This window comes from Neophocaena asiaeorientalis, unplaced genomic scaffold, assembly GCF_003031525.2.
Source record: "Neophocaena asiaeorientalis asiaeorientalis breed wild unplaced genomic scaffold, Neophocaena_asiaeorientalis_V1.1 scaffold49, whole genome shotgun sequence".
In the NCBI taxonomy this organism is placed as follows: Eukaryota; Metazoa; Chordata; class Mammalia; order Artiodactyla; family Phocoenidae; genus Neophocaena; species Neophocaena asiaeorientalis.
Window position 1 is genome coordinate 2,768,349 of NW_020172456.1, and position 27,362 is coordinate 2,795,710.

The 27,362-nt window shown below is 49.7% G+C and overlaps 1 protein-coding gene across 3 annotated transcripts in view; it reads left to right on the plus strand.

Moving 5' to 3' along the window:
* POMT2 (protein O-mannosyltransferase 2) overlaps positions 1-27,362 on the plus strand; it is a 49,641-nt gene that overhangs the window by 20,236 nt on the left and 2,043 nt on the right. Inside the window, exons 8-22 of one of the 3 annotated variants that reach the window (XR_003002247.1) lie at positions 636-718; positions 2,896-3,005; positions 7,037-7,103; positions 10,374-10,443; positions 12,163-12,241; positions 13,621-13,772; positions 14,218-14,309; positions 15,386-15,462; positions 17,954-18,025; positions 18,308-18,367; positions 18,459-18,564; positions 19,404-19,544; positions 19,719-19,833; positions 20,683-21,595; positions 26,252-26,308. Coding sequence is in view for 1 of the 3 variants with exons in the window: in XM_024737832.1 (XP_024593600.1) it covers positions 636-718; positions 2,896-3,005; positions 7,037-7,103; positions 10,374-10,443; positions 12,163-12,241; positions 13,621-13,772; positions 14,218-14,309; positions 15,386-15,462; positions 17,954-18,025; positions 18,308-18,367; positions 18,459-18,564; positions 19,404-19,544; positions 19,719-19,833; positions 20,683-20,788 (1,330 nt within the window). In the remaining 2 variants the exon portion in view is untranslated. Of the gene's footprint in view, positions 1-635; positions 719-2,895; positions 3,006-7,036; positions 7,104-10,373; positions 10,444-12,162; positions 12,242-13,620; positions 13,773-14,217; positions 14,310-15,385; positions 15,463-17,953; positions 18,026-18,307; positions 18,368-18,458; positions 18,565-19,403; positions 19,545-19,718; positions 19,834-20,682; positions 23,322-26,251; positions 26,309-27,362 lie in introns of those variants that run through there. The other 2 variants (XR_003002246.1, XM_024737832.1) reach the window with 2 other exon arrangements.

Below are 27,362 nucleotides of genomic sequence, written 5' to 3' on the forward strand. Positions count from 1 at the left end.
TCCCATTTAACAGGTAGTGACTATGTGTCAGGAACTGTGTTCAGCATTTTATATACGTTATCTCATTTAGTCATAATAATTCTTTTTTTAAAAAAAATTTTTGGCCGTGCCACACGGCATGTGGGATCTCAGTTCTGCGACCAGGGATCTAACCTGTGTCCCTTGCATTGTAAGCACAGAGTCTTAACCACTGGACCACCAGGGAAGTCCCATAATAATTCTTTTTTTAAAAAAAATTTTTGGCCGTGCCACACGGCATGTGGGATCTCAGTTCTGCGACCAGGGATCTAACCTGTGTCCCTTGCATTGTAAGCACAGAGTCTTAACCACTGGACCACCAGGGAAGTCCCATAATAATTCTTTTGATTTTTTTTTTTAAATCCCTGATTTATAAATGAAGAATTGAGGCTAAACAAGGCCAGGTATCTTCCAAAGTTCACCTAGCTAGTAAGTGACCAAGTTATAATTTGGACCCCAGTTTCTCTGACTCTATCCCCCATGTCTGTCCACAGTACCACACTGCCACTCCCTTGTACTTCTTTTAAACCAGCTGTGCAGGGCTCTTTCTAGGGCTCCTGGGAAATCACAGTTTCACTCCATTAATTTGGCTGTCTTCTCTCTGCCTTTCCCCACAGTGGTCCTGGTGATGGCTTCTTCAGTTCTGCCTTCCAGGCCCGGCTTTCAGGAAACAACCTTCACAATGCTTCCATCCCTGAACGTGAGTGTCTCTTGTCCTTTACAAAGGTAGAGGGACAGAAGGGATTCCTGGGAGTTGTATTGGAAAAGATGATATGACAGCCTGAGTTATTTTAGATGGGCAAAGTGGGAGAAAGATCCAGTTAAATCTGGTCCGAGCACTCAAGAGAGTGAGTAGGAACACAGGAAGTGCAGAGGAAGATGTCCTGAGCATCGAGCTCTTTGACCCTAAAGAATAACTTGTCCGTCGTGGCTGTGGGAAGGCCAACAGAGAGAATCTGGTGAAGGAACAAGGCTCTTCAGGGCTAGAGGTCAGTTCCCACCAGAGTATCCTGCTACTCGCATCCATTCACTATTCACACCGGGTAACTGAGCAAGTGTTAGCCACGTTGGAGGCTGTAAGCGGATGCCCTCCAGAGTAGAGAGTCTGGAGTAGAGTCTGCAGTAGAGGACCTCTACATGATGTGACCGTATGTGTTAAGTATAGAAAGAGGGAACGCAGAGCTGTGGGGATCAAAGGTGTAAGACATCACTTCTGTTAGGGGGTTGGGGGGTGATCAGAGTGAGTGAGTTGCCTTGGAGTCAGGCCCTGGAAAAATGGGTAGGTTTCAGCAGAGGGAGATGGGGGAGAGGGCGTATCAGGCAGAAGGGAGAGCGTGATCAAAGCCAAGAGCAGGGCAGAATTTAAGGCTTAGGTTATATGCAGAAAAGTACTGGAAGATAAGGTTGACAAGATAGGTTGGGCCCAGGTCATTACTTCCTGGAGGCAAGGACAATGTCTTTTAGTCTCTCCAGGGCCTAGAACACAGTGGGCCCACCCAGAGCGTGGAAAGAATGAAAAATAGGAAAGCAGGCAAAAATTGGTTTGGAAAGGCAGACACTGGATTCCACATTGGAGAAGTCAGCCTTGAGTTGCTTGAGGAAATCCATGCAGTGGGGCCAGTGGGCTTGGGGCTGAGGCTTTCAAAGGAGGACTAGCCAAGTAAGGGATGGTCGATGCTGTGCAGTGGCTGTGGTCTGTGAGGAAACTGTAGAAAGAGGAAGACGACAGGGTGCGGTCAGGCCACTGGGCATGCAGGAGGAAGGGGCTGCTCAGGAGCAGTCCGTGAGGGAGTGTGGGGTTGAGATGGGGGACAGAGCATAATCGAGAAGCAGCTGCGGTCAGCAGCGTGCGGGGCTGCGTGTGTTGACCAGCACGAGGACTTAGAAGGATGGAGTGGTGGCGTTAGCAAATTTCTACTCGTTATTTAAAAGGCCTAGCTCAGCTATATTCTCTTCCATCAAGCCATCCTCTTTTTACTCTTTGGGCAAGAATTTGTTCTACCCTACTCTGGGCTCCCACCATGTCACACCTGGTCACACCTTTGCTGGAGTGTTTGCTGATCATCCCGTGCTGCTCAGTGTGTGGCGCCATCATCCCCAAGACTGGGCTCCACTAGGTCTGCAGCCAGGCCTCCTCCACCTTTGCATCCACCGTGTAATCGATACGGTCTAGCGACCAAATGAATGAACAAAGGGAGACAGGAGCAGCCAGCACTGGTGCAGTGAGACCTGTTTCGGTGGAGTGGGGAATGGCGGGCAGCCAGATTGCAGGGCGTGGAGAAGAGGGACAGTAAGAAGGCAAAGAGGCTCCTCCATAAGCCGGGGCCTGTGTGGGGAGGGGATGGATGCTCTTGGGTAAGCTGTTTACTCTGGGTTTTTGTTTTTGTTTTTTTAAATTCAGAGTAAAAACCCAAAACACCATTGAACAGTTACTACATGTGGTACTAGATTCAAAAGGCACAAAAGGATATATAGTGAAAAGTCTCTCTTAACAGTCTATAGTAACACTATATCTTGGAGAACATTCCAGATGAAGATATAAGATGCTTCTTCCTTCTTTATTCCATGGAATGTGTATGATAGACCTTGAATGAAGGACAAGTTGTTCCTAGTCTTTTGCTTTGATAATAGCATTGTTAATACCCAGCTTCTTCTGAAGTCCTTAGGAAGGAGGGGAGGGGACAGGCGAGACTATTTGGTGAAATCCTCTTGAGTTGACTCCACTGGGGTGAGAAGGCAGCTGCGCATCTTGCTTTCGGCAGTCCGGGACCCAGTGGAGTCTGTTAGGGGCTGGGGAGGCCTGTGGCTTCAGCGGCCCCTGCAGTCAGGGGCAGGTCTAGCGCTGTGCCAGCTCACACCGTCGCCGTCTGCCCGCAGACCTGGCCTATGGCTCTGTGATCACCGTGAAGAGCGCGCGGATGGCCGTCGGCTACCTCCACTCACACGGGCACCTCTACCCCGAGGGCATCGGCGCCCGCCAGCAGCAGGTCAGTGAGCCCTTTGTGCGCTTGAGTTGCGGCAGCACTAAGCTGTTTGCCGTGACTGAACCCTCCGTTCTCTTTCTGGCTTCCCCTCCTTTACCCGCACTGTTTCCCCGGCTTGAAACATCCTTTTCCCCTGCCTAACTCCAGCTTCCCTAGGCTTCAGCTGGGGAGCTCCCCTCTGACCACCATGACCTACCTCTGCCTGCCCCTGGGTTAGGTGCGTCTGGTGTGGGCGGCTTTCTCGGCACCCTTACAAGCTTGTGTGGTAACCCTCTTCGCATTGAATTGTGAGTGCTTCCTTCCTCCTGTCTCTTTGCTGTTTGATTGCTGACTCCTGGAAGGCTCAGTGCCCAGCACGAAGTGGATGATGGGTAGAGCGTAATGGTTATAAACACAGGCCTGGGAACCAGACTAGTTTATCTGGGTTCGAATCCTGGTTGCACTAGAGTGTGACTTTGAACAAATTCCTTAACCTTTCTGTGCTTCAGTGGGCTCATCTTTGAATTGGGGAAAATAAATAGTACTTCTCTCCATCATAAGGTTGTTGTGAGGATTAAGTGAGGTAATCCGTCTGACGTGCATGCTGGAGGATTAGCCGTGAGTATGATCTGAACGAGTGAGCGACACTGTCCGCGTCCACGTTAAGGAGTGGTGGATGTGGCTGTGGTGGATGATGCCTGAGAGGGAGAAGGATGGGGTTGGAGAGGTCCGTGGGGCCAGATTATGGAGAGGCCTTACGTGTTACAGTAGATTTAATTTTGTTCTGTAGACGCTGGGGAGGCATTGAAACTTATTAAGGGATAAGATGTGCTTAGATTTCTAGTTTAGAAGGACAGCTCTAGCAGGAGTGTGGTGGATTGGAAGGAGGAGGAGACTAGAGGCAATAATCATGACAACGGATGGTGAAAGGAGGCAGAGACCACAGGGAGAGAGGTGGGAAGTGATTTAGGAAACTCTTCACAGGTTGAATGTCAGGGCCTGGTAACTGATAGATGTCGGGGATGAGCCGTGTCCAGGCCTGTAGTCTGGAGGTCAAGGTGTTTGCGTGATAATGCTGTTTCACCATAATCAGAAATGGAGGAGGAAGCATGGCTTTGGAGATGAGTTTCCTTTGTGTATTTTAGCTCTGGGACTTGTCTCAGGGAAGAGACATGAGTGTGTAGCATACAGGTGTCAGTGACACAGTGGGGGATGGGTGACATTGCCCTGAAGCAGTGTGCAGAGGGAGGAGGGCCAGCAGAGGAGCCCTGGGGAGCAGCAGCACATAAGGCAGCATTAAAGGCGCTCAGAGTGGTGCTGGTAGAAGTGGCTGAGAAGGAAGGGGTGGATGGGGAGGTTGGAGGAGAACGGGAGGAGAGTGCCAAGCAGAGGGTCTCCAGTGGGAGGAGACGCCAGCAGTTCAGGTGCTGCAGAGACCTCGGAGAAGGTGAGGACAGAGGAAGAGGCCTTCGAAGGGCAACATGGGAGGCCTGGCAGCTCTGACAAGGGTGGCTTCCATGGCGTGGGCAGGGCGGAGGCCTCGGATGCAGTTTCCCGAGGAGAGGAGGGTGCGGAGGTCAGGGCTTCAGGGCTGGCTGCTGCTCTGAGAAGCTTGAAGTGAAGTTTCTCTTCCTGCAAAATGCCCAAAACCTTTACTTTGTGAAAAACTTTTGCTTCTCAAAATATTTTATTGTTATTATTTCCTTATTTACTAGAAGGTTGACCCAGAGTATTGGGTTTTGGTATCAGTTTCCCATTCTTGACTCTCCGCTTCTCTCTAGCGCAGTGGTTCTCAACCCTGGCTGCGCTTTAGAGTCCATTGGAGAGCTTTTTAAAAATTCTGATGCCTGAGGTCCACCCCAGAGATTCTTACTTAATTGACCTAGGATGGGGCCCATGCATTGTGCATTTTTGTTTTGGTTTTAAGCTCTCCAGAAGAGTCTAATGTACTGCTAGCCCTTCCATAGTGATACCTTGCTGCTGGTGTCGTGTAGGAGATAAAGTTACAGATGTGGTGACGAGGAACATCTATACTGTGCAAAGGGAGAGAAGAGCCACGTTCTGAAAGGCCCTATTAAGCTGGTCTTAGTGTTACACACTTGAAGCCCATGGGTAGAGGCATGAAGCTGTGACAGTCATCTAGAGAGAGCACATTAGGCCAAGGGACAGAGAGCCTGGCTTTGTCACTGACTGAGTCACTGAGCCTTTCGCAGCCTGTGTCTTCATCTATAAATTGAGGGGACCGCACTAAATAACCTCTAGTAGCCCTCCTCTGCCCTGTATTTTAATGTCTTGTTAACAGCTCTAGGTCCCGATTTTTAAATGTTTTTAAAGCATAACATTTATAAAGTAAGATTGGAAAGTGTAGAAAAGTATAAAAAAAAACCCAAAGTTACACATAATCCAAGGATCATTGTTTATCCACGTAGTTTGATGTACAACATTCTGCTGTAGTAGCATACCTGTGTCCCTAGGAGACCTCATGGTATAAAACTCCATTGTAAAAATAAATGTTTCAAGGGGAAAAAGAGGCCATGGACTATATTCACAATAAGTGATTTTTCTAATAGGAGTTTTAATAATAATGGTTTTTGGAAAAAAAAAACAAAAAACAAAATGACAGCACAGGGTGCACACAAGCACCACAAAAGCTTAACATCCTTGAGCAAATCAAGCTGGGTGAGCTTGATGTGTGCAGCTTTTGATGGGGAGCGTGGACTTAATTTCTCTGTGGCTGCCACAACTTTTAATGTGTATGTTCTTAATACCATTATTCCTAATTGTTTCTGAGAAAGCAAAAACCACTGAAACAAAGCAGCCATAATACACGCATAATTATTTTCCTACACGCTAATTCCAAATCTCTTTGCAAGTAAATAAGTCATGTTTTGTCCAATTAGAGTTATTAAAACTCACGTTGTAAGAGAGATGCCTTTGTTTCCGTTGCTTCTGGGTATTTATGTGCTTGTATACGTAATTAGCATAATTGTATGTATGCAGTCTCTATCCTGGGAGCTTGGAGCTAGCTCCCTCTGTTTGAATCCTGTCTCTCCAGCTGACAAGCTGTGAGACCTTTACTTAACCTCAGCGAATTACTTACCCTCAGTTTGCTTGTAAGTAAGGTGGAGGTAACCATAGTACCTACAACCTAGCGATAAGACCTGTCCAGTGCTTAGAGCAGTGCCTAGTGATAAATGGTAACCATTTTCAACAGCAACATGTTATACACCTTCTCCTGTGCTGCGTAAAAATGCCCTGAAACATTTTCTGCGGCTGTATAATATTCTATCCTGTGGACATAACCAGCACGTAACTCTTCCTTTAGTATTGGACATTTATATTGTTCCCAGGATTTTTGCTGGTAGTTTAATTGCAGCATTACACACGTGTACACACATGCACACACATACAATTTTTAAAAAATCAGTGTATACAAAATGGCTATGTCTAAAACTTCAGGCTTCTAGGATAAGATTTTTTTTTTTTTTTTTTTTTTTTACTACTGGGTCACAAACCCGTGTCCCCTGCATCGGCAGGCGGACTCCCAACCGCTGCGCCACCAGGGAAGCCCCTAGGATAAGATATTAATAGAGTTTTTTTCATTTCATTTGGCCATATTCTAGAAAATATTCGGCCATATTCTAGAAAATACCATGAATTTTTCATTTAGAAAGTTTGAGACATGGTCTTGATGACTTTTTAAAAATGCACTAAATTCTCTTTGTGTGCTGGAGACTGTGTTACACAAGGTGTTATTGTTCCTCCCTCTAGGAGGTGGGAAGTTGAAAGATAGGATGCAGAGGCGTACACAGAGACAAATCAAAAAGGCTTTTGTGGGAAAAGACCTCTAAATATAGAAAGAAGGAGAGAAAGTAGCATTTACCAAATGCTACTTCTGAGCCCTGACGGGAAACACAGCCCCTCGGGTTGGTGGCTGGGGATTCTGAAAAAGGCTTAAGCAACATTGGCTTGCTATTGATTGTCCTGTGGCCAGCTGTGCTGATAGTGACTGTCTTCTCCCTCCCACCTCCTCCTCCCTCCCCCACCCTACCCAGGTCACCACCTATTTGCACAAGGACTACAACAACCTGTGGATTATCAAGAAACATAATACAAATTCAGGTAATGCGGTAGGGAACTGGAGCTTCTTGTATTATTACTTACTCTGAGCTCTCCTTAACATTTCTCATGCCTCCAAAAGAATGGTGCTGGGATGGGCTTTCCTGAGCATTCTTTGCCATCTTTACAGATCTCAGTTATCCTTTCAACAGTTATTTATTGAGCCCCTGCTACGTTACAAGGACTGTTGTTGGCATAGGGATAAGCAGTGAGCAAGACAGATAAGATCTCACTCTTAGAGCTGTCTTTTCTTTTTTAATTTTTAAATTTAATTTTATTAATTTTTTTATACAGCAGGTTCTTATTAGTCACCCATTTTATAGACAACAGTGTATACATGTCAATCCCAATCTCCCAATTCATCACACCACCACCACCACCCCCCCCCCCGCCGCTTTCCTCCCTTGGTGTCCATACGTTTGCTCTCTACGTCTGTGTGTCAATTTCTGCCCTGCAAACCAGTTCATCTGTACCATTTTTCTAGGTTCCACATATATGGGTTAATATACGATATTTGTTTTTCTCTTTCTCACTTACTTCACTTTCTGTGACAGTCTCTAGATCCAACCATGTCTCTACAGATGACCCAATTTCGTTCCTTTTTATGGCTGAGTAATATTCCATTGTATATATGTACACAGACAGCTGAGGCTCAGACTTAATCCAGAAGAGGTTACCTGGACACGTGCCTGGGGCACACTGTGGCTGCTTTCATTTCTGATTTAGAGCACACCAAGCCTTGCAGACCCCAGCATGTGGTACAGCTCAGGTTGTCTGGATGTGATAGAGGGCTGCTGCCCACTGGTCATCCCAGGCCTGGGCCAGTCTGTTGGAGATCTGCGGGCCTGCCAGCCCTGTGGCTGGGCTCGTCTAGGCTGGTGCCCGGGACCTCCCTCAATGCCTGCGCATCTGCCTCTGACAGGCCAGGGTGAAGCTGCTCTGAAGCACACCTATGGGGCTCCCAGGGCTTTGTGACAAGGGCTATGTCTGGGTCTTCTGGTTTTTCGGTCAGACAGCTGGCTACCTGCAGACTGTGACTTTCGCTGCAGCCAGCAAGAGAACAGAACAGAGGGCATCTCCCGCTCACCTTCTGATTGTCTCATGCCACAGGTGTTCTCTCCTCAGCAACCACCACCTGGCTCAGCCTGTCTCGAGTCAGCTGCTCCTGGCCTTTGTGGGGAAGTGGGCAGCTGCTCATCTAAATTTACCTTCTCTGTTTCTTTCGCCACCTCCCTTTATTGCCATGGTTTTTAGCCTTGAAACGTGGCCCGTATGACCACTGTCTTTGCATCCTACTCCTCGGTAATATAAATTATGACACCATTGGGCAGTATCTATTTCTGTCCCTTATAGTACTGTTACAGATTGTGTTTTGATTCAACAGGCCAAACATAAGCGGTCTGTTGCAATGAGGGGTTCTGAGGGAAGACCAGCTTTCCTTCTAAAGTCATGTGGGCACGGACCAAGTCTTTGAACGTCCGTGTTCTGTTATTCCACTGTGGCTTCCAGGTTAAGGTGGCTGCATATCACTCCAGTGACTAAGGATTCATGTGAAGGCAGATCACTACAGGCATTCTGGGAAGGGGGAACTCTAGACAAAGGTCTTTGTGTTCTTGATGGCCATAAGTGCCCCTCCCCCACAGATCCATATTAAGTAAAACTTCCCTCCCCTTTGACTTATTTGATTTGTCATCTTGCTGATTCTTCTTCTTTTTTTAAATTAATTTATTAATTTATTTTTGGCTGTGTTGGGTCTTCGTTGCTGTGCACAGGCTTTCTCTGGTTGCAGTGAGCAGGGGCCACTCTTGGTTGCAGTGCACGGGCTTCTCATTGCAGTGGCTTCTTTTGTTGTGGAGCACGGGCTCTAGGGAGCGTGGGCTTCAGTAGTTGTGGCTCGCAGCCTCCGTAGTTGTGGCTTGCAGGCTCAGTGGTTGTGGCTCATGGGCTCTAGAGCACAGGCTCAGTAGTTGTGGTGCACAGGTTTAGTTGCTCTGCAGCATGTGGGATCTTCCTGGACCAGGGATCGAACCTGTGTCCCCTGCATTGGCAGGCGGATTCTTAACCACTGTGCCACCAGGGAAGTCCTGATTATTCTTCTTAAGAGACCTTAGAAGGCAGCCCAGGAATGGGCATTTCTACGGTTGAGTTCTCTAATTCTCTTGAGAGCCAGTGATTTGTCCTGGCAGATTTGTCTTTCCTGACCTTGAGTGTTAGTGTCTACTGCCTGGGACAGAAATTTGCAAGGACCTTCTGTGTTGCTGTGATTACTGCCAACTCCTTTTCCACTGTCATCACTTTTCTAGATCCTCAATGGTCTTGACTTCTTGACGATACAGAAGTAGTTCTTTTCTCTCATCATTCTCTTTGCCTCACGTTTATCAAGTCTATAGCCAGAGACAAGATAATCACTGGCCAAATATGCAGGGTTTAACATTTGATTTTTTTTTTTTTTTTTTTTTTAATTTATTTTTGGCTGAGTTCGGTCTGCGTTTCTGTGCGAGGGCTTTCTCTAGTTGCGGCAAGCGGGGGCTCCTCTTCATCGCGGTGCGCGGGCCTCTCACTGTTGCGGCCTCTCTTGTTGTGGAGCACAGGCTCCAGACGCGCAGGCTCAGTAGTTGTGGCTCACGGGCCTAGTTGCTCCGTGGCATGTGGGATCCTCCCAGACCAGGGCTCGAACCCGTGTCCCCTGCATTGGCAGGCAGATTCTCAACCGCTGCGCCATCAGGGAAGCCCTAACATTTGATTTTGAAGAGAGCTGGGCAAATGGTCTTTTGCATGGAATTCATATTTGGAAGACTATATTTTTACTTCTAAAAGGAAAATCTTATTATTTAGCTTCCCAGCTTAAAAATCCTCTAGTGGGGGCTTCAGTGCTTGTCAGATAAAGGCCACATTTCCTAGCATGGCATACACAGTCTGGCCCCGTTTGTCCATACCCTCACCTATTCCCACTCTCCTTCCTGCCCACCCTCCCTAACCATGTGAATTCATTTGCCACTGATTCAGATGAGTTTTGCTCTTTCATACCTCTCTGGCTTTTCCCCACTTGCTCACCTGACAAGTTCTCCCTCTCCTTTGAGAGTCTTTTCAGTCATTATCTCTGGGATACCCTTCCCTCATCCTCTGAGACAGTTCACTTTGGTCCCACAGCACTCTGTCAGTACCTCATGCGCATACCACGTTGTACTATAACTCTTTACCGGTAGGTCCTTAATTAATGCTAGCTTAATGAGTGAACGGTTTCAGACATCAATGCTTGTTTCTTCTTGACAGATCCCCTAGACCCTTCACTCCCTGTGGAGTTTGTAAGACATGGAGACGTCATTCGACTAGAACACAAAGAGTAAGTAAATTTGCTCTTTGGGATAAATGAGTGGCATGAGCATCAAAGGTACAGAGCTCTTTTAAGCTGGAAATAAACAGAAGTCAAATGTGGATGAGGCCCTAGTAAATGGAACAAGGCTGCTGTGCTAGAATGGGAGAATGATTACTTTGCCTATTTTGGCTTTGGGAAGCTTTGGATTTTGAAGGTACCTTTCAACTGCCCTTTTCCTAGGGGGAAGAAAGAAAAAAATTGAGTTGCCCAAAGCTTTTTCTTAAGCGGCTGCCTTGAGAAAGGTATAGGAGTCTGTTTCTGAATATGGCAAACTAGTTCATTTAACCAGTGTTCTCACTGAGAATGACTAAAAATGCTGGAAAATGTAGAAACATCTTAAAAGCATAAAGAACTGACAAGATAGTAAGGAGTTACTAGGTCAAAATCTCAGTGAAAGGGGGAATCAAGAGAAAAAGTGGGACACTGTGGCCACTTCTGCCTTGAACCCACAATCTTGAGTTTTGATTTTTGGGTTTTGACTGCCTCTAGAGAGAAGAAGTCAAAGCTCTAGAGAGAGAAGTCAAAGCTCTAGGCTCACCCGAAGTGGTAAATTATTGTGATCTTCCCCAAAATTTGTAACCCCCAAAGGCTTAGGGTTAGGATAAATCCGCCCTATCTACCTATATCCAGAGTGTGTTTGGGAGAGCAGGGCTGGGGGTGAGGTTGGTAGGGGCACTAAATCTGGTTCCTGAGAAGTTGTAATTACCAGTTGATCTTCACATGGATTTGCAACCCAAATTCATTTCACCTGGATGGTCTCAAAATCTTCAGGCCATGAATTTAAATGAACATGGTCCTAAGACTGTGGTAATGTTCCCTAGGTGCCTGGCTAAAAGCAAATGTTAATCCTCTTTTGGGAAATACATGGTTATCCATTCCTATAAATAGTTTTCCAGTGACAGTGAATAGTACACAGTAAAAAATAACTAAGCACACAAGGAAATAGGGCACCATGTGCAAGAATGAACAGGAAAAATAGGCAACAGAAGCAGCCCTGCAAAAATTTCATATGAATTGTCAGATACAGAATTTCTTTTTTTAAATCAGGGATTTTTTAATATACATATAGAAAAGCTATGAGCAGTGTTTTTTCCCTAGTCAGTAAGACTATGGATACTTAAAATTTTAATTTTATTTTTTAAAATAAATTAAAATTTATTAACTAAATTTTATTTTTGCAAATTTCCAATATTTTTATAATGAACATTGATTACTTATATGGATAAAAGTAAGGATTATTACAAAAAGCACAAAGTAAACAAAATCTAAATTAAACCCTCCACTTCCCCCACAGATCCCTACTTTGTAAAACTGGTGATAGGAGTAGAAAGCATAGATGGTAGGGAGGAAGTTTACCTATCTCAGGCATACATAGATTACAAATTTTAATTTTCTTCTCCCTAAACCTGCCTCTTAAGTCAGGCTAGCTTGCCTCAAAGCCACCAATGTGTTCAGTCATCCCCCTGCCCCCCACCTGAAGTTGTGGGGCGAACAGGAAGTGAAGCCCCTTTCTTGGCATATGGTCCAGTACTCCTACCATCTGTCCCTCGCGATATGTTGGATTTAATGGTTTGGATTCTAATTTTTCTTATCCAAACAGATGACTCTGAGTAGCCTTGGTGAAAGAAGAAACATTGCACATCTCTTTTCTTCAGGATAGTGGCACTTCTCTCTTTTAATTTCTAGGACTTCTCGGAACTTGCACAGTCACTATCACGAGGCCCCCCTGACCCGGAAGCACTATCAGGTCACAGGCTATGGCATAGTAAGTGAGCCACTCGAGTGTCAGCAGGATGTCAAAAACTGTGGGGCCTGGCTCAGGGCCATGTGGCGGAACACATCCTCCCCAGAATTCTGGAATGTTCCTAACGATTGGCTGCACAGGGACTCTTAACATTTAGGAACTTTCTGGCTAGGCTTTTTGCTGTGGGAAAGGCAGCCTATGAAGTCTATTTGTTTCCATCTCTTGCCTCCCATAATTACCATGCCATTTTTATGTTCTGACACTTAATAAATGTCAAATATGAATACTGTAAGGGTCTCTTTTAAAATCATATTATACTTAGAAGCCACAGGGCCACAATATGACCCCAGATGAATATACAAGTTTATCCTTTGCCAGATTCCAAATTCTCATTGGCTTTATTTTTTTATTTTTATTTTTTTTGCGGTACGCGGGCCTCTCACTGCTGCGGCCTCTCCCGTTGCGGAGCACAGGCTCCAGATGCACAGGCTCAGCGGCCATGGCTCATGGGCCCAGCTGCTCCGCGGCATGTGGGATCTTCCCGGACTGGAGCACGAACCCGTGTCCCCTGCATCGGCAGGCGGACTCTCAACCACTGCGCCACCAGGGAAGCCCTCATTGGCTTTATTTTTAAGGATTACTTCCCTGTTCCACAGAGGGATATTGTCCCCATTGCTTTGGATTTTTACTGCCCTGGGGTGATGCAGTTAATAGAGGAAGCTCTATGAGTATTTATGGCTTGGGGAGTAATTTGAAAACAGAAAGGACTAGTGGGAAAGTAGATTTATGACTATCTGTTACGTTCCCTTCCAAGGGCTTTGGTGCTTCAGTAAAGATTCTGGGTTCCTTAAGGTGGAATTCCCAACCCTCTTTCTATTTGCTCATCCCACATTATACTAGAGCCAAGACTCTGAACTTCATCTTTTTCTGGTGGGCATTTCCTGAGGAGAATTAGACACAACTGTCTTAATTTCCACAGTACGATATCTAGGCCAGACCTTTCTTCGATGAGTGAGTGTCCCCATGGCCACCAGTAATGGATGCAAATAGCCCAGATTTATTTCTGTTGGCACACGGTGATGTCTTGAGTTTAGTTTAAGGGCAAAAACATTTATTTAGAACTTAAACTCTAGTTCTATAAAGTGAAGAATTAGACTTAAGGTTCGAGGAATTATACTACTTTTCTTGGTTGTAATCGCAAGTGCTGGGACAATGGCAGTCACTTGGTTATTTCTATGGCCCTCTCGTTCCCTTTCCCACCTCAGTCATTTAGGCCAGTTTGGTCTTTGACCAAACTGTAACGTGATGGCATCTGAAAGGGTGACCATCTCCCTTTTCTGATACGTCTTCTCTAAAGTCATCTTACTTTCTTTGTATTTTTTTCTTGATTTATGTGGCAGAATGGGACAGGAGACTCAAATGACTTCTGGAGGATTGAGGTTGTAAACAGAAAATTTGGAAACCGAATCAAAGTGCTGAGAAGTCGAATTCGCCTCATCCATCTGGTGACAGGTTGTGTCCTGGGCTCCTCGGGAAAGGTCCTGCCCAAGTGGTGAGTCTCTGGGGTTTTGAAGTCCCATTAGTGGCTCATGCTTTTCCTTTCACACTACGAGTATACCCAAAACTTCCATTTCGCAGTGGTCGATGTTCACCTCAGGTTTGCTTTTTCTTTGTGGTGAATGGAGGGAGGAAAGGCATCAGGAGTTTTGTGGAGCCCAGAGCTCCAGAGTTCCTTTGGTGTTTCGTGTGCTGTAATAGTTGAGCATTTGTACATCTGGCTGGTGATAACTCTCTGGATCTGTGTCTCTTTCTAAAATGGGAATGTTGTGTGCTCGACTCCTCCTGGGATAGTTGTGGAATATGAAAGTGTGAGGCTGAAAAAAGCATGGCCACTGGGTTGGAAAGAGAGGGGCGCCGTAGATTGAAGAGCAGTTGGCAGTGTTACTCTCCGGTGGGTTTCAGGTCTTCTGAGAGACATCTGTGACTACTTTTCACAGGGGCTGGGAGCAGTTGGAAGTCACCTGCACTCCATACCTAAAGGAAACCCTCAACTCCATCTGGAATGTGGAAGACCATATCAATCCCAAATGTGAGTGAGGCCGTGTCCTGGGCTGGCTCTGAAGGGAACATTTCTAAGTAACTCATCTTAGGAAAAGAAACCTTTACAAACTCTGCTGCCACTTTATCTTATTGTTGCCATTTTCTTCCTTTTTTAAACCTAATCTCTTCATATGAATTGTCTAGATAGGGAGCTTCTTTTTTCTCCCCATCCACTCAAACTTCCCATCCTCTTTAAACTCCTCTCCCTAAAGTGACCTATGACCTCACTCGGGGCCAGAGCTGGTTGTCTCTGGTCACTTTCCTTGCCTCCCGCTGGATATGACTCTCTTGCCGCCTATAATGCAGGTCCATCTGCTTGCCTCCTGGGCTATTCTATCCCCTCTGTGGTTACCTCCCTACCCTCAAGGCTTAGAGCAGGCCGTTTCTTTCCCTTTCTGCCCCTGTGTAGGCTCCTCCCCTCCCTACATCCAGCCAAAGCTTTTACAGAAAGCAATGGCTGCAGCCCTTGATCTGATCCCCATATTTATACTACCAGGCTCCAATTGACATTTCCACTCCTGTGTCATCTTCAACTCAACGAGTGTCTGGATTCATCATCTGTCCTCTTAAGCAACCCCCTTCGCGCTTCTGCTTGATTTCTCCTCTTCATGCTTCCCATTTCATTCTTTTTACCACCTAATTTAACCAACCAGCTAATTAACTAAGTAATTAAACAGCTCTTTGTTTAGATGCTGGGAGCCATGTGGGGCCCTGGGGATGCCTTGGTGAATGAGACGGGCTCGGTCCCTGTCCTCACAGCCCTGCCTCGTGGGGGAGCAGCATTTGAGGGAGCGGCGTCATGAAGGCTGATGGAGGGCTGTGGGAGCTCCGGGGCCAGGGCTTTTCGTCTGTTGCCATTGCCTCCCTCAGAATATCTGCTGAGTGCTTAATACGTGCTCAATGAATGATCGAGAATCCTTCTGTCTCCTCAACACTCTCACCTGCTTGTTAGCTTGTCGGGAAGGCTACACTCAGACCCTGACAGCAGTGTGGATACCATGGACAGACAGCCATGAGGAGGGGGTGTGTGAGAAAGGTTTACGCCCCTGTCATTTCTTTTTCTAGTGCCGAACATCAGCCTGGACGTGCTGCAGCCCAGTTTTCCTGAGATAATGCTGGAGGCCCACATGGTGATGATCCGGGTACTGTGGCCCCTTCCCATTTGGTGGCTTCTCTAAGAGCTCTTGGGCATCCACAAATTTGGATCATGGATCAGTAACCTTGGTATAGACCCACTGCCCCCTTGTGGAGGACTTAGTGTCTTCACCTGTACTGGCTTACTTGGTCTTCAAAGGCATTGAATGGTGGTGGCGATGATGGTGACGGTAATGATGATGAACACTTATGTAGCTCTTATGTGCCAGGCACGACTCTAAGCGCTGCACATATATTAACTTAATACTTATTACAGTCCTCCAGAGATTATCGTTCCCAGTTTACAGATGAGGGAATTGAGGCACAGAGGTTAAGGAACTTGCCCAGGGCCACACAGCTAAATGTAAGAGGTGGATCCAGGCCTTCAGAGTCAGTGCTAGTTACCACTACACTCCTCTGTCTCTAAGTGAGTCTCACGTCTGTTGAAGTGGCAGAGCTCCTGAAAATCATAGTGCCCTTGGTTGAAACTCATGAGACACTGGTAGGTGATTCCATCATATGAAATGAGGATTAGTTAGGATGGGTAGAATTTTAAGACTAAGTCTAAATAAATAGTCTCATTTTTTCTTTCATTATCTAAGAGGTAGAGTCAAAGAAGAAAAGGGACATAAGGAACCTTTCTTATTCAACTGATGTAGAGTCAGGATGGGGAGAGAGATCAAAATTGTCTGGACTATAGAAACTGCAGGGGACAGGGCTTCTGCCAGCTGAGCAGAGGGCCTAAGGCCTGGGTGGAGAAGGCTGCCCAGCCTGCTGAGGTTAGCTGGAATAAGCCCACTAGGCGTTAAGCACAGAGAACAATGTACAGATACACATGCCTGTAATGGTTACAGATTTTCCTTCCTTCCGTTTCTTGGTTTACTAAAGGAGCTGGATTTCTTAAGAGTTTAATGTGTAGGATGCCCTTGGCTGGGTATAGCTCTGGCTGGAGTGCCTGGGTTTGGGACTGGACTGGACTGGTTGAAGGAACTGATTGCCCTCAGCAGCTGCTCTGGGGTCCAGAATGATTCATTCTTCATTCCAAGGCCCTTCAGATGGCCATGGTGGTTCAGGGGCTGTGCAGCTGACCCCTTTGGGCGTGACACCCCACTGACACTTTTAACCCTGGAGGATCAATCCAGCCACCGTAGGGAGGCCTGCAAATGATTCCCAAGACCTCAAGGAGTTGGGTTAGCAAGGCACTGGGTGGTGGTTCACTGAACCAGACCTGGATCTTTCTTGGGCTAGGCCAGTGGTTCTCAATAGAGGGCGATTTTTGCCTCTGAGGGGATATTTAACAATGTCTGGAGACATTTTTGGCTGGCATCATGGAGGGCTAGGAATGCTTCTGGCATCTAGTGAGTAGAGGCCAGGGATGCTAAACACCCTACACGGCACAGGCCAGCCCACACCAGACTTCTCCAGCCCCAAATGTCAATAGGGCCGAGGTGGAGAAACCCCAGCCTACCTCCTAGCACCTCACTGCCCTTCTTGGGAGTGACTTCTCAGTCTGTCCTGATGATGAGGCTGACGCCATCCTGCTGGGCAGGACCCAGGATCCTGCTCCTTTTCCTTCTTGTTCTAGGAAAGGCCTGATTTTGCCATTTAGAGACAGGTTGTTGGGTATTCTTGGCTGTTGGACTAAATGGGCCCGTCAGGCTATAGCGTGCATTCTCAACCAGAGCGATATCGCTCCCTGGGGGTAAAATGTATTCTTGGAGGGTTGGAAGAAGAAAAAAAGCCCTTAACTTTTTAATGTATAAAGCACAGGTATTCCTGCATTATGTAAACAGATATACAGAATAGCTATGGTATTAAAGTGTCATGAGGGGACTTATTGTGGTGATTGTTTTGCAATATATACAAATATTAAATCATTATGTTGTATATCTGAAACTAATATGTTATATATCAATTATGCCTCAATAAAAATTTCTTTAAAATGTCATGGCGGGGGAGTGTTTAGGGAATAGATGTCTTAAAACGGTTGAGGGGGGGCAGGCAATAATGGGAAAAAACGCTGAGATACACTAGGCTAAAGTAACTTTTTCAAAGTCCAGGAACTTAGAGTTTCTGGGTTTGTGTTTCCGGGTTTGTGTTTGAAATTGGCCTTCCAAGGGAACAAGTGAGTCAGCCCTGATTTTATATGCCCCATCTCATCCTCTTGACACCTTATCCTTGGCCTGGAGACGGATATGTATTTTGTGCCTGTGGGAAACAAGTCTCTCATTCCTCTTTCTCTCGAGCAGAGAGGGTCTGAATGGACTGTCTTTGCTGGGACATGGAGGCTTGCTTGTTGGGAAAAGTAAGTCAGTTTTTGTAAGCAGGTGGGCAGTGACTGAGGATGAGCACCTGATCCTTCCCTGCAAGGGAAGGAGAGGGGAGAGGAGAGAGGGTTTCTCTTGACACCTGGCCACACCTCAGATCCCCATCCCTCACGTTCCTGTCAGCCTTCTAGAGCTCTGCTTTGACTAGCTTTTCTTTGCCACTTTCCTGCAGGGGAACAATGGCCTCAAACCCAAAGACAACGAGTTCACGTCCAAACCCTGGCACTGGCCTATCAACTATCAGGTAGGGCCCGAGGCAAGAAAGAGGGTGTTGAGATTTGGTGGACATGGGGTGCGCTGGGGGCGCAGGGCGAGGCCTCGCCTGGCTCGGGGTGGCCAGAGGCGGGCTCTGTCTTCTGCCCCGATTCGGATCAGCCTTCCCAGGGAGCTCCCGTAGAAGGCGCCCACTCCGAGCCTCCCGTCAGGGCTCCCTGTCTATGAAGGGTGACTCGTCTTCCTCCTCCTGGAACTCGTGGGGCTGGGAGGAGCTGAGCTCTGGGCCAGCAGCGTGTCCTCTGCTCCACAGGGCCTGCGCTTCTCAGGGATCAATGACACCGACTTCCGAGTGTATCTGCTCGGCAACCCGGTGAGTGCCCGCGCGCCGCGCTTTGGGCCCTGAGCTGTGCCCGTGGAGAGCTGCTGCTTTCTCTCACCCTCCTGTTCTCGTTTCCCTGCAGGTGGTTTGGTGGCTGAATCTGCTGAGCATCGCCCTCTACCTGCTCTCAGGGAGCATCTTTGCTGTGGCTCTGCAGAGAGGGGCACGTCTGCCTGCCGAGGTTGAAGGTCAGGTCCCTGGGCTCTCCCGCCCTCCCACCTAGCAGTCAGGAGGGCGCCTGCACTCGGGGAGGGCCCGCCTGCTGATGACCCTTCCTTTGCCTTTCCCTCCCCTTCTTCCCTCCTCTTTTGCTTTTTAGAACTCAGTCACCAAAAGCCCAGTGCTGTGTTAAACACTACATCCTCCCAACAACCATATAAAGTAGAGTTTATTACTCCTGCTTTATGGATTAGGAAACCAAGGCACAAAGAGGTTAGGAAACTTGTCCCAGTAAGGGATAGAACTGAGGTTCACACCCTAGCCGACTGAGTTCAGAGCCTTCACTTTTGACCTCTATGCTCTATGCAGAGCTTCCCACCTTTTCTCTTCTGCCCCTTCCTCGTCCCATGGCCCTGTCCTCTAGTCACGTAGAGAGCAGCCCCCAGGCCGTGGGCCACAGCATCTGAGACATTCACACAGGCTCTCTCTGCCTCTGCAGCTCCACGTCTGAACAGACATAGTCCCCGACCGCCCCCTCTCCCACCTCCGTCCTTACCTCTGCCCGCACCTCCGCCCCGTCTGCTGCTGCAAAGACCTGCGTGACAGCAGAGATATGGGAGCTGGAGCTGGAGGCCAGGCTGCCTGCTGCTGGGGTTTGGCGCCCCTGCCGTGGGTGCCGAGGCCTCCCTGGGCCGGGTAACAAGCAGTTGCTCCTCTCCTGCCAGCTGCTGTAGGATTGTTCAGCTTGGGCAGAGGAGAGAAGGAAGGCTTATGCAAATCACACAGCAAGGAAGGGGCAGAGCTGGGCTAGACCACGCTCTCTGCCCCCTCCCTGTCGGCTGACCGGGCTGTGCTGCTTGGGGCCCAGGGCTGTCCCAGGTCCTGCTGCAAGGAGGCGGGCAGCTCCTGCTGGGCTGGATGATGCATTACTTCCCGTTCTTCCTGATGGGCCGGATCCTCTACTTCCACCACTACTTCCCCGCCATGCTCTTCTCCAGCATGCTGACAGGTCAGCGCTGCCCTCCTGGGCCTGGGGAATGAGGGCGGGGCCGGGGAGGAGGCCACCATGGAGTGCCCGCGCTGGAGGGAGCCCTCTGCTTCCCTGACCTGGGGGGCTCCGTCTGCTGCCTCCCCGGAAGGCATCCTCTGCTGGGCCGGTGCGAGGTTTCTCTTCCTTCCACAGGCCTTCTGTGGGACATACTCCTGCGGCTCTGCGCCTGGAGCCTGGCCTCCTTTTCTCTGGCCGGGCACGTACACACACTGGGAATCCTGAGCCTGCTCCTGGGAATTGCCTACAGGTGAGCGCCCCCTGCACCTTGCATTGCTGCCCCCCAGCACTGAGGCCTCGGTCCCAGGTGCGTTTTAGAACCCCCTGGCATGCTTTTGAAGCACACTGGTGTCCGGCTCCATCTCCAGAGGTTCTGATTCAGTTGAGCCCAGTTTGGGTCCTGTGGTCCAGCCACAGTTTTTAAAGCTCCCCACGTGACCCGAATGTGCAGCCAGATGGGCGAAGCACGGGCTACCTCTCTGCATTCTTTCCTCCTGCCAGTGGCTCCCAGCTTATGGACCACTCCGGCTCACGTGGGAGGGCGCCCCTCTTGAGTCCCGTGGCTCCCAGCCAGAACAGCTCTCAGTGGGGTGAGGGAGCGGGTGGTGGAGGGGTGCCCGGGCTGTGGTAGGGCTCAGAATGACTAGGAGGGGGTGTTGTTTGGTAAGCCGCCCTCTTCCCCACCTCACAGGCCTCACAGATCCGCGCTGAGAATCACTGGCCTTTAGGGGCGGTGGGGCAACATAAAAGCCTGAGCAGGGAATCGGGGGCCTGAGGCCCGGGAGCATTTCCACATTTTAACAAAAGGTCTGGGCCGAACAGTCCATGACCAGACCCTGGACTTCTCTGTCTCCTGGGCCTCTTGGGAAGAGCCCTTTCCCTCACTGGCATTAAACCAACCTCTTCCAAGTTCACAGCCTCTGGTATGGCCAGGTGGCAAACTCACGCAGACATGGTGACCAAAAGGGGTGGGTCTTGTAGGTAGAGAGGGTCCGATGAGCCCCGGCAGGAGGAGCTGAATCTCACGGGTCTGCAGGGCACCTCGCCTCCACTGAGGCGGCAGGGCGCCCACTGCCTCCCCCTGGGTTCTCTCCCTCAGCTTCTACCTCTTCCATCCTCTGGCATATGGGATGGTTGGTCCGCTAGCCCAGGACCCCCGAAGTCCGATGGCAGGACTAAGGTGGCTGGAATCATGGGACTTTTGAGGCCACTGCAAGGACTCCAGCCTGGGTCCAGGAACTTCCTGGGGACAGCCAGCTGTGGAGCCAGTCCCTGGACCCTCCCAGCTGTGGAGGAAGCTGCCTGAGGAGCCCGCGGAATTCTGCCACCTGCCAGGACCATGCCCTGGGAGCATACCCGGAGTGTAAGCCACTAGAGAGGGCCATGGCTCTGCTCTAACCACAGCCGTTCCTCCACTGGGGCTGGCTCAGCAACAGGCGACAACATCTCTCAGGCCCGTTTCCTCGAGTGTGCAGCGTGAGGAGGGATGAGTGTGCAAGAGGGTGGGTGTGAGTGTGTGGGGGAGTGTGCGTGTGAGGGTGCGTGTGTCCGTATACCTGCGGAAGATAGACCGTGACTGTGGACAGCTGAGTGTCATAAACTCTAAGAAATCGTCCAGGGCTACAGTAGTATTCTCTGGGTTTTTTTTTCACACTGGATTTGGTTTGTAAGATTCATCAAAAATTCTCAGACCTCCAAGAAGGCTGAAAGCACTGACCCCACCTTGGGATGTCACCAAGGGCAGAGCAGATGGTATCGGCACGGCTGTGCTGCCCTCCTTCCCACAAATAAGCAAATACAGCTGAGGCCCCTGAGCTGGAGGGCCCGCCTCCCAGCTGCTTCCCCACGTGGCTGCTGCTGGGAAGTGTCCTCCGCGGCCGCAGGCGGCTGGACTTCTGCCTGCGATGTGCGCAGAGGACTGGGCCCCAGAGCGAGGCAGCTGAGGACTCACCAGCCCTGTTGGCCCTCCTCAGCCCTCGGTTCCTCGCTGTCTGAGAACGTCACATCACGAGGTTGGTGGGAGGGGTGGCACCCTGTCCTTGGCTACTGTGTGTTCTCAGGCCCTGTGAGCCGAGGTGATTTCTGGCTGCCCATCCCTACCCTCTGCGTCCAGCCTGACCATGAGGGTGGGCCCGATGCATTCTCCTGGTTGCAGGGAGAGCCTTTGGGGCCCCTCTCTTAGCAGCTGAGGTGGATGTGTGGCCGCGCAGGGATGTGTATGGTGCTGGGCTGGGGTCCCAGCAGGGCCTCGGGGTGTGGGCTGCCTTGGCCTTTCTGGGCTGGTGTTCCTGTCACTCACTAAGCTTTCCCCAGTTTTACTTCTCTAGTCCTCGCCTGCTGACAGCCCCCCTCCCTTTCACTTCATTTCATTTCCCTTACTCTGTGTCACTGTCTCACCAATCTCTTTTTCCCCAAAGACCCAGAGCACCTAGAAATGCCTTGGAGCTTCTCTCTACCACTCTGAAGCCCAAGCAGGAAGCTCAGAGCTGTTCCTTTTACTTCCTCCCCATATGAAAGAGATAAAGAAAACCCTTGGGTTAGCACTGAACAAACCCAAGGCCACTCCTTCAGCCCGCCTCTGTCCTCCCAGTGCATGACAAGATATTATTTTGTCTCAGAGAACTGTCATGCTTCAAGGTTTAATGATGCATCTCTGCCACACTCCATCTTCCCTCCTCTGTAGCCCCCACCAGCTCTGACAGGGTCAGAGCTCTTTAGAGCATCTTTGCTCGGCGGTTGCCACGGAGATTGGAAATTGGTCCCAAGGACAGGCTGCGCTACGTACTGGGTGGTGGGGAGGGAAGCTTCTGGCCACGCTCGGACGTTCAGACCAACCATCATTGAAGTTAATAGAGGAAATGCAGCAATGTCAAAAGCAAGGCAGTTTCGTTAATTAGATCTGGGGCCTGATGACCTCCCTTTCCCAGGGCTGCAGCCCTTTTGACTTCCCCCAGCAGGAAGCGCTGCCGGGTGCTGAGTCTGGGCTGCTTGCTTAATTGAATTTCCGGAAGGGAAGGGGAACTGGGATGGAGAACCTCCCGCTCTCCCCTCCTCCTCCGCTTCTCCCTTTCTCTCCCCCAAGGCCAATTCCGTTTCTTCTGAGCTGGGTGGGGGCAGCCATCTTGGTGGGCTCTCCTGGAGGTGGAATTCAGGAACCTGTGCTTGGCTCTTAGCAAAGAACAACGGCCCCACGATGACAACCGGAAGGTGGCTGATGTTCCCTTGTGCCTTGCTTCCTAATAGGAACTTGTTGGAAGGGAGGTGCTCTGAGGGCAGCCACTCTGAGTGAGGGTGGGGAAGGAGAAAGCTCAGCCAGCTTCCTGCCTGTCCCTCCCTCCTAACTTGGCCACACTGGGGACAAAAGTTTCCTTTGTCTCTTACACTGCTTTCCAAAGATGCAGAAGAACTGTCCGCCCACTCCCTCCTCTTCTTCCTTGCCCAGACTGGTAGACACTTCTCTGGGGACAAGGCCGCATGGGTTGATGTAGCTTCAGGTACTCAGGTTCTGTTGTTGGAAGATGCTGAGAGAGGGGCTGTCGTGGTGGTGCTCTGAATATGGGCTCCAGCCCCCAGGAGCAGGCAGAATGTGACACGCCCCACAGACTTGCTGGCGGAGGAAGGAGACGTTTGTTAGCTCAACCTCCAGCCGGCTTCTTGAACCACATTTTATATTAAAAAAAACTTTCCACAGATAATCAGAGGCCGTTTACTTTTGTAATAAATAGCGCTTATTTTGAACGCCATGTTGTTCTTGTTGTATTTAATTGAAGCTGACTTGCCCTCTGGCTCCCAGAAAGAAGAGAAGAATGTTTTGAGTGCAGGAACCATTCCGCTGTGTCTGGAGTCTGAGGCCATTCTAATTCCAGCAGAGGCCCTGGGCTAGGCAGGCGAGCCTGATTACCCCCGGGAACATTTAGGCCCTCTCACGGATAAGGTTACTTGAGTAATGTTGGTTGTTATTGTGATTTATTTAAACTTATTCTAAAATAAGTAGGAAGCTGGACCTTTTTCTCTTTTAACCTCCTCACACAAGTATAGAAAGGAATGAGAGAGAGAGTAACGGTTGTCCACTTCTGAGACAGCTGAGTGGCCCAGCATGGTAGCAGCAATGTCCATTCTGCTTACAAAGAGGCCCCCATCTTTTTTGTTTTGTTTTATTTTGGTTTAGTTTTTTTGTTTGTTTGGTTGGTTTTTGGCCGCACCATGCAGCCTGCGGGATCTTAGTTCCCTGACCAGGGATCGAACCCGTGCCCCCTGCATTGGAAGCACAGAGTCCTAGCCACTGGACCGCCAGGGAAGTCCTAGAGGCCCCCGTCTTGACAGGGGTCACCTGTTATCAGGAGTCATGTTAAGGGTCCAAAGGAGGTAAAAGCTGACATGTTTTAGACAGAAGCTGTCTAAAGGGAGAGGAGAGGAGTTCACTGCATTGTGAAACGGGATCTTCTGGGCTGTCTGACCGACCTCCTTCTTAGGACCAGGAGTAGCTGGAGGTGGAGAGAGGGGATCGTGCAGATCCTCAGGAGATGGAACTGCCGAGGACAGGAAGGTTAGAGAAGGACCAAATGCTTCTTGACGCACAGCCTAGTTTACCAGCTCGTGATGCGTCTGTGACACTGAATCCTCATAAAGGCCCAGTGAAGTCCGTGCTGTTTTTGTCCCCATTCCACCCAGGAGAGATTCAGTTAATTGCCTGGTTAGTAAATAGCAGATCCAGGACTAGGTGCCGAGTTGGGCTTTTTCTGCTTCTCCAGCCTGGTCCTGGGACTAGGAGCACCTGCCCAGGACAACCTGGATCCCCTGCGGAAAAGGCTTAGACTCAGATTAGCACGTTCCTTTGTACCTTCTGCCTAAAGCATCAATAGCTCATCCAGGGCCCAGTGTTTCCTGGTGCACCCAGACCAGTGGTTTGCTGGGAGGAAAAAAGCCCTGATTTGTAATATATGCCAATTTTCATGGTGTATATACTCCACCATGGCCTCTTTCAGGCTACCAGCCTGATGTTCCTGAATGAGAAGCCGGAAAGGTGAGCACAGCTGGCTGTCACAAGCCATCTAAGAGCCAGCTCTGACACACCTTTGACCCAGACCCAGTGATCCTGGCTTGGTCTGAACTTTGGGCACAGCTCTTGGGCACAGTCCCTTAGAGTGAGGAAGGGAGTGGAGCACGGAGGCCCACTGGAGGGGCCAGAGTCAGTCCAGAGGTCAAATCCTGGCCCTACCACTGATTAGCTACGTGACCTCGGGCCAGTTACTTAGCTTCGTTGCCTCCGTTTCCTCAACAGTAAAACAGGCTATAATAAATAGGATCTACTTCGCAGCGTTATTATGAGAATGAAAAAAGTTAATGATGCAAAGTCCCTTGCACAGTGTCTGGACATGGATGCTCCATAAATGCTAACCCTTTACTGTTGGTGATGAATCGGCCTCAGTGACAGCACTGGCTCTAGAACAGCACTTGAACCCTCTCCTCGATTAGAAACTCCTGCCCAAGTTGTGGGCAGGTGCCAGGGAGGGGAGCTCCGGTGACTTTCCCCCAGCCCCTCAAATGTGGAGTCAGACCCTCTGTCTCCTGGCTGGAAAACACCACACTGACTGCTTAGGTCCAGCCAGGTTCTTGGGCCTTTTCACTAAGGGGAGCGGAGACTAGAGTGTACTCAGCTCTCTCCTCCTACCTCCTGGCTCTAGAAAGGCAGAGTGAGTGCTGGCTTCACCACTTACTAGCTAAGGCCATCAACTCATTAACCTATCAGACTCCAGACCCTGCCCAAAGGAGAAAACAGGCAAGGAGGGTCCTGAGTGTAGACTGTTGGCAGGAAGTGCAAACTGGGTGGCGTGGGAAGCCTTAGACAAGCCAGGTGGCCTGGAGCACTGGGCATCTGGGCACTGAAAGGTAAAGGTCGCCAGAGATATACGTGGTTTTCTTCCCCTGTGATCTGCTGACCTGGCTGCAGGGCCATGGGACACCAACCTGGGAGTCCAATCCCTGAGCACCCTGGCCTTCTCCCTTCAGCCCCCAGGCCCTTTGTGTTCTCACTTGGGGATCTCCTGGACTCCTTAGGACACAAGCCAGGCTGCCTTACAGCTCTGCTCCAGCCCAGAGCCCCCCGAGATGCGGGGAGGGATGGGGAAGAGAGGAATAGGGTAATATTCCTATATTATTAGCTAAATTCCTAATAGCTGTAAACTCTCGAGTCCCCAGAAGAGGGAGGGCAGCGGGATAGTCACCGGGTTCGGCTGGGAGCAAGAAAGAGGAGTTCTGCTGAGGCCTTCAGTCCTGAAGGGGGGCCAGCAGGAGAAGTTCTAGAAGGCAAAGATTCAACACTCCAGGCCTAGCACAGGGTTGGGCACGGAGCCTCAAGCCTGTTTATGACCCAAGGCCCCAGCACACTCACCTTGTACCCAGGGACCGAAGGAGGCGGGCTGAGGGGCTCCTGGAGACCTCGCTCCCAACCCCCTCCATACAGCTTAGGAAACGGAAAAAGAGAGGTGGGCAGACTGAGAGTAGACAGGCTCAGAGACTTGACATAATGAAAGATAAATGAGGGTCTTGCTCTTCAAAACCTGGGCCACTGGAACTGGGCCGGGGCCTGAGGAACTTTCATGCTTGAAAGAGAAAGGTTTAGGACTTCCCTGGTGGTGCAGTGGTTAAGAATCTGCCTGCCACTTCAGGGGACACGAGTTCGAGCCCTGGTCCGAGAAGATCCCACATGCCATGGAGCAACTAAGCCTGTGCGCCACAACTACTGAGCCTGCGCTCTACAGCCTGCGAGCCACAACTACTGAAGCCCGCGAGCCACAACTACTGAAGCCTGCACGCCTAGATCCCGTGCTCCACAACAAGAGAAGCCACTGTTGTGAGAAGCCCGTGCACCGCAACAAAGAGTAGGCCCTGCTCGCCGCGACTACAGAAAGCCCATGTGCAGCAACGAAAACCCAATGCAGCCAAAATAAATAAATAAATAAATTTATATTTTAAAAAAAAGAGAAAGGTTTAGGTCTAATTGACTTCACACCCTGAATGGCAAACATGAGATTCTGTATCCTGAACTTCAAATTAAAGAAATAAATAGTACTTCTATCTAAACGTTTACAAAAGTCTATTAAAAATCGCTGAATAGTAGAATGTTCTAGCATAACTCCCTTAATGTCCAAGTAGTGGAATGCTCACAGCTGCTGCACCCAAGACCCCACCGTGGCCAAGCAGAGCTGGGTTTAGAACCTGAGCTGACAAATTTCTAAAGATGGCAGCTGACAGATTTCTCAAGAAAACCCAGGCCTGGCTGGAAATGGCTGTGGTCTTGGCCCTGTCCCTAAAGCTGAGAGTCCTGGTGGTTCCCAAATGTCACGGGGTGCCTCAGTCATACCCAGAACTAGGGCAGACCTCCTCCCCCCCTTCCCTGGCTTCCGCCTTGTCACACAGGTAGGCGCCCTGGCATTCTCTGGCCCGGAAGGGGACCCTGTACCAAGGGATCAGATGCCTCCAAGCAGTGTTTGAGTGGGGCTCTTGGAGAGGTGGCTCTCGCAGAGCTTACCTAAGACGATCAAATTGAACTCCTCGCCCTAACTAGGGAGTGTCACCAGATGAGAAACCGAGGTCCCAAGAGGCTCGACGATTTCTGCAAAGCTCTGAAGCCCGGTCGTTTCCCAGGCCACCGGGTCATCCCCGGCCGGAGCCAGTTGCCCAGAGATGCGCGTCCTTACGGACGAGAGGAGGGCGGGGGCGCGGTTGCTTTAAAGCGCCCCAGCCCGGGCGGCGCGGGGCGGGGCGCTCTCGGAGCAT